The sequence below is a fragment of the Lontra canadensis genome, unplaced genomic scaffold (genome assembly GCF_010015895.1).
Source record: "Lontra canadensis isolate GAN:19392208 unplaced genomic scaffold, GSC_riverotter_1.0 scaffold94, whole genome shotgun sequence".
Lineage (NCBI taxonomy): Eukaryota > Metazoa > Chordata > Mammalia > Carnivora > Mustelidae > Lontra > Lontra canadensis.
Window position 1 is genome coordinate 7,609,929 of NW_022631088.1, and position 6,000 is coordinate 7,615,928.

At 62.0% G+C, this 6,000-nt stretch overlaps 1 protein-coding gene across 1 annotated transcript in view; it reads right to left on the reverse strand.

The window, feature by feature from the left end:
• ACSBG1 (acyl-CoA synthetase bubblegum family member 1) overlaps positions 1-5,298 on the reverse strand; it is a 30,378-nt gene extending 25,080 nt beyond the window's left edge. The window contains exons 1-4 of the mRNA XM_032836914.1: positions 5,235-5,298; positions 4,507-4,657; positions 1,924-2,022; positions 861-958 (exon numbers count right to left, since the gene is read on the reverse strand). Of these exons, the coding sequence (XP_032692805.1) occupies positions 861-958; positions 1,924-2,022; positions 4,507-4,547 (238 nt within the window). The 5' untranslated portion in view covers positions 4,548-4,657; positions 5,235-5,298. The remainder of the gene's footprint in view (positions 1-860; positions 959-1,923; positions 2,023-4,506; positions 4,658-5,234) is intronic.
• Between the last annotated feature and the right edge of the window lie 702 nt (positions 5,299-6,000).

The following is a 6,000-nucleotide window of genomic DNA, read 5'->3' on the forward strand; positions in this document are numbered from 1 at the left end:
GAGCCTGCTTCTCCCTCTCTCTCTCTACCTGCTGCTCTGCCTACTTGTGATCTCTCTCCAACTCTCTAATAAATAAATAAAATCTTAAAAAAAAAAAAGAAAGAAATGGCCTCCCCAGCTAGTTCCACTTGCTCCCCAAATCCCAGATCTAGTCTGAGCACGAGGAAGACACCAGGCAGACCCAAATTTAAGAACATTCTGCAAAACATGCCCCAAGTTCAAACACCTGCACCCCAACACCCGAGCGAGAGGGCAGCCTCGGGGTTGCGCCTGCCTGCTCCCAGGAGCGCAGGGGCAGGTGACACAGGATGGCACTGCCCCAGGGACCGCGCAGGACCTGGAGATGGCCATCTGCGCACCAGACGCTTCCTGTTTCTGTTTACCTCTGACCTGCGCTTTTGCTACAATGTTGTCACACAGCCAATAAACACGAGTGAAGCTATGTGGCTACTGTCATTGTGATGACTCTTCGGGGTAAATGACGGCTCTGCGCCCTCCCTGGGCAGCTGTGGGAGAAGGTCTTTTCGAGCCTCCCATAGACTCGGCCCCCTTCCAGGCCCCGGCGGCCCCACACCCCAGGCAACCAGGCTGCTCCCTGGGACCTCCAACCGTCCAGAGGCCCCGGCTGCCTCCCTGCCTCTGTCCTCCCCACCAGTCACTGCCTTCTCTCATGCTGGGCCCTGACATGGCCATAAGGAAAGGGGTGTGATGGGGTTCCTGGGGACGTGGTGACCAGCAGGATTTCCACCAGATCTGGTCCCCGAAGTCTTGTCCTGTGGCTCCCCGAGCTCGCCTCTGCCTGGGCTCTGCTGTAGCCCCCCCGCACCCTGGCGCAACCCGCCGTCTCTTGGCTGGCTCACCTGAGCCATCCAGTTGGGCGTCCTTCTCCTCCGGGGATGAGAGCGTGAGAGCACGGCTTAGGGACTCCTTGGAGAGCTTCCGCGCACCAGTCAGGGAGCTGGCGGGGAGGGGAGAAACAACGTGAGACCCTTGGCCCGGCCCGGCTTCCCGGTGCTCGCCCGGCACACATCTGGGCACCGGGGGTGACATGGGCATCCCTACCTCCCGGTGAGGGTCAGGGACAAGAGCGTAGCAGCTGTAGGGCTAACCTCGCCCCCCCCAGCCCCCCACCGTGGTTTCTCAGCGCTCAGCCCTGCTCTGCTCTGGATTGTGTGACTCTGGGCAAGGGCACAGCTCTGTCTGGACTCGGTGTCCCCATCTGGACAAGGAAAGGCTGGGTGGGAGTCCAGCACTGGCTGATTCTGGACACGACTTCATGAGAGCCCCTCCTGCTCACTCCCAGACCCCTGGGCCTCAGGCGTCGGACGCACTCATGCTTACAAGCTCAGACTGGAGCTGAGGACACTCCTAGGGCTCCCATGCGTCCCGTGTGGGCCCCAGCAAGGACCTCCCCACTCCCGGGGCACCTGTGGGGAGGCCCTAGCCTATTCCCCCAGGGAGAGGACAGGTGTGGGGCCAGAGAGATCTTGGGCTCAGGCCATTTGTCTTCACCCCTGGCCCAGATCCTCCTCGCTTCCCAGGCATGGTGGCGTGGACAATGGATCTCCTGTTCCAGCTGGATGGCCTAAGGGGTTATGGGGCCTCTGTTGTCAACCGACTGAACCTCAGCACCATTCCTCCTCAGGGTTCAACTGGCCAGACCTCAGCGTCCTGGGTGATGAGTGGATGGCGTTCAATATACGCACCAGGGTCCAGCAGGGCTATAACCTCACTCAACTTCAGGGGCATATTTCACGCGCATCAATAAGTAAACAGAGCCTACTGGAGTTGTTCAGTGTGCAACCTGTGTAGCTGGTCATGGCAGCCCTGAGGGCAGGACCCTGGCTCCAGGGAGTCTCGTCTGTCTGTCAGGGTGGGGCCGGTCCCATCCTTGCCCATTTCCCAGGCTGTTGCGCCGGTTACCTGCCTGTCACATTCGGCCTTACTCCTTGCTGGTTCTGCAGGTTCAAACTAAGTTTCTGAACGCACCCAGGCCCACCTGGCAGCAGTCTGCTTAAGAACCTGGGATAGGTTTTAAAGCGAAAGACATCAGGAGGTTATGAAGGGAGGGGCCTGGGGAGAGGGGGCTGGGTGGGGGCCAAGGTGGTCCCCTTCCTGGGAACTTTGTGGGCAAGTCCCCTTTGTCTGGGGCCAGAGGCCCCTGTGCTAGGTAGAGGATCTGAGCACGTGGGACTTGTCCTGCTGACTTTGGGTCACTGGCCACCACCATTACCCTTTCGGGTCACAGAGTGGATGCTGCGTCTGCTTTGGGACAGAGACAGCCATGCTGGTACCAAACGGTCCCTGAGCTCTGGGCACAGACACCGCAGTTAGTGGGTGGATGCAGGACATGCACACTCACGGGCCGAGGGTCCCCCATGGGGAGCTCCTGAGCAGGCACGGCGAACTTGGTACAGGGCCCACACTCTACTGGCCGTGTCCTCAAAGGACGGGTGAGGCCACCCTAGGGGCAAACCCGGAGCCTCTGGACTCCCCATGCCCAGATTAGCGGAGGCCGCCCACCACTGGCGCAGTCTGCTTTAAATGCCCACCCCCGGGGCGCCTGGGTGGCTCAGTGGGTTAAAGCCTCTCCCTTTGGCTTAGGTCGCCATCCCAGGGTCCTGGAATCGAGCCCCGCATCGGGCTCTCTGATCAGCGGGGAGCCTGCTTCCCTTCCTCTCTCTCGGTCTGCCTGTGATCTCTGTCAAATAAATAAATAAAATCTTAAAAAAAAATGCCCACCCCCGAGGGTACAGTCAGCCCGTCCTGCACCTGGCGGAGCTTCTGGCTTCTGCTTCTGCGTGGGGCCCTTTCCCAAGCGCCTGGCAGCCCCACGCACGGGCCGGGCTCTGGCGGCTCAGACGAGCTGCCGTCCACCCCCCGTCCTGGGGGGCTGTGACGGGGACACCGCGCTCACCCTGCGCATGGCTCGTTAGGAGGGGGCAGCATCCCGTCTCCCGGGTGAGGAAGGCGTGGCCTTGCCCTTGTCGGAGCTTGGCCCCTGGAAGGGGTTGGCACCCTCGCCCACCATCGGAAACAGATTTTGCAGGACCTCCCTGACGTCCTGTCCCCGCTCGAAGCACGGAAGGGAAGGGAGCCATGCTATGTGGTACAGGGGCCAAGCCCTCCCTGTGTGGCCGCTGCCCCGTGTCCGGGCGGGGGTGCTGCAGTGGCCGCTCCAGCGGTCCTCCTCGCCCCTGCTTCTGCCGCTACCAGGACAGCCTCCAGCCCCGCCCCGCCCCCAATTTGCTGGCTTGTCTGCAGCTGCCCTGGAGACCGGGAGAGCCAAGCCCGCCAAACCAGCCTCTTCTGCCTGGGGAGTGAGCCCGTGGACCTGGCTTCCACAGCGTCATCCGAGGGCAGCCACCCCGATGGCTCTGACCCTCCCACACACGGGGCCTCTTAGACTCCTGCTGCTGCTCTGGGCAGCCCTGGGGTCCAGCGAGGGACCAGCAGGCGAGGTGGGTCCACCGTGATCATGTTCAGAACCCGTCCAAGGGGATGAGCACAGTATTCCTGTCCCTCTGGCAAGCTAGACCCCTTCCTGCACGCATGTACCCCACTAAAACCTGGCCTCACGCCGCTTGCACAGAAACCAAATGTCCTTAGCAGCCGCCCAGTCGCCCTGGGGCAACGAAGCTCTTGAAGGGCTTGTGTGCAGTAATATACTGAAGGTATATTCGAGGTTCGTGGGATAGGCGGAAGGGGCTGTGAGAGCCTGCACTTCCTCTCTTGACCGTCTCTGGTCAACTCTCCTCTGTCCTCCTGTCCTGCTCCAGGAGCTGAAGAGAACCATATGAAGACAGAGCTTACTGGGCCTCATTCAGCTCCTCCTTCAGGAAGCCCTCAGGGATTGTCCCCAACACCTTCTTACTCTCACAGCCTTTGGACACTCCGGTTTGGGCCTTGAAAGCCACACGCGACTTGGTAAGCTCCATGAGTCTGTCTGTCCTCTGGCCTTGAGAGGGCCTGAGGTGCACAGTTGGAGCTCAGTAAGCATCCTCAAGTTGTCACCATGTGTGTGACCCACAAGCCAAGAGGAACCCTCGTTTTCCATGGGAGCCCCTCCTGGATGGGGGTCCACCTCCTCGTTACTCGTTCTTTCTTCCCTTTTCACTTTCAACAGCCAAGCCACTGTGCTTTATGCAACATGTGTTCAAGAAATGCTTTCTAAGGTTCATCAGAACCGGCCTGTCTGGGGTCAGCTCCGCTGGCTGTGTGACCCTGGGCAAGTCACCGTCCCTCTCTGAGCCTCTGGGCCCTGGGCCAGACCTGCATCTGTGGTGAGGCTATGGGACCCTGCAAAGTGCCTCGTGCACTCAGCGGCTCACCCGTATTGCTGGGGGGCTGTCAGGGGTCTTCCCGGGAGAAAGGAGGAGAAAGTTCTTTGATGGGATTGGGAGGGTGACTCAGGGGAAAGAAAGCCGCCTAGCCCAGGCCTGGGGTCCAGGCGCCGGGCCGTGCGGGGACTATCTCTGGGAAGAGGGTGGGGTCCTAGTTCCTTACACGGTCCTCAGGACGGAGCTGGCAGACCTGAGCAGGAGCATCTCTGGCGTGGTCCCCGTGGGGCGGCTGTGCCCCTTGAGCTCACCCAGGAGAGAGTGGGGACCGCAGGGGACGCATCAGCCCCAGAGAGGCCCCGCTCCACCAAACCGCCCTGCAACAGAGATACAGCGTGCGTCACGGCCCGCGGCCGGGCTGGGTGAGGACGCGGGTGCCCTCCCTGCTGGGCAGGACTCACCGGCTCCTGGGGCCGGGCACCTGACCGTAGTCTGCCGCCTGCTGAGCCCACACACCTGATCGTATCGAGAACGGCGCCGATTCGCCTTCGGGCTCCAGTTTCTCTTCCCAGGGCCAGGCGGCGCTGACCAGGATGAGCAAACCCACCGGGTCCCCCGGACTCCTGTGCCTCACCCCCACCCGCCCTGGCTGCCTTCCCCATTCCTCTTCCCGTTCCCACCTTTCTCTGCCCGGAGTGCAAAGGGGAGACCTTATCTCCGGAAACTCAGCAGAGGATTTCCAGTTCAGGGCCTTGCCCAGACATTTCCCGAATCCTAAAAGGCCCGGGCTGGGAGAGGAGCAGCTCCTCCTCCAGATCCTACTGTCCCCGCCACAGCGGCGGAAGTCAGGCTCGCCAGCAGCCTGGCAGAGAGCTGCTTCCTCGGGGCCTCTCTGATCCCCCCACACGGTGGTCCATGCCCCTGCTTCTCCTTAGTCCATATGGCCTGTCTCACCTCGAAGGTCGATTGGACCCCCGCAGCTCTCTCAGGATCCTGGGTTCCGGGCCGAAAACCCCGTGGAGGCAGCCCTAGGTCTGGCCCCACGGGGGGCTCACCTGCCTCCCCGAGGCAGAGGCAGGGACAGGGCTCGGCGTTCCCTGCGCGCCGCCGGCTAAGGCTCCCAGTGTGGGAGCTGGTGCTGCCTGAGCTCCAGGTAATGAGGCAGGGGGGCCGGGCATGCGTGGGGACCCGCCCCAGCCTGCCCCGGGGCTGTGGGTGAGGTGTGTCCCCAGACACCTCTGACCCACCTGGCGCAGGCCCAGCTGCCCACCTGCAAGCCTTACACAAGAGGATGGGGAAGAGCGAGGGAGAGAGCCGCCGGTGTGGGTGGGGGAGCCGTCTGCTGGTGCCGCCCTCGGCTGGGCGCCGCTCCTGAAGCCACCCCGGGCCCCAGCGGCAGGGCGCAAGCTTGACTTTTGGTTTGGTTTTGACATTTTTTAACTTTTCTGTACTAAATGCACGCCCAGCATCAAGCAGCCCAGGTGTGCCTTCCCCTTGCAGTCTCCCAGCCCTGCAGCGGAGGCTTCCTGGAGAGCTCCGAGCTCTGGGCGAGGCAGCACAGAGGTCTGGAGAGCCTGGGACGGGGTCGATGTCGTGTGCCCAGCCAGAGGCAGAACAGGGATCGGGTCCCGGGTCTCCGTGAACCAGGACACAATGGGTGCTAGATTTACCCATCATCTGTGTCATGAAACAGTCCCCTATTCCCTCACCTCTGCCTCGG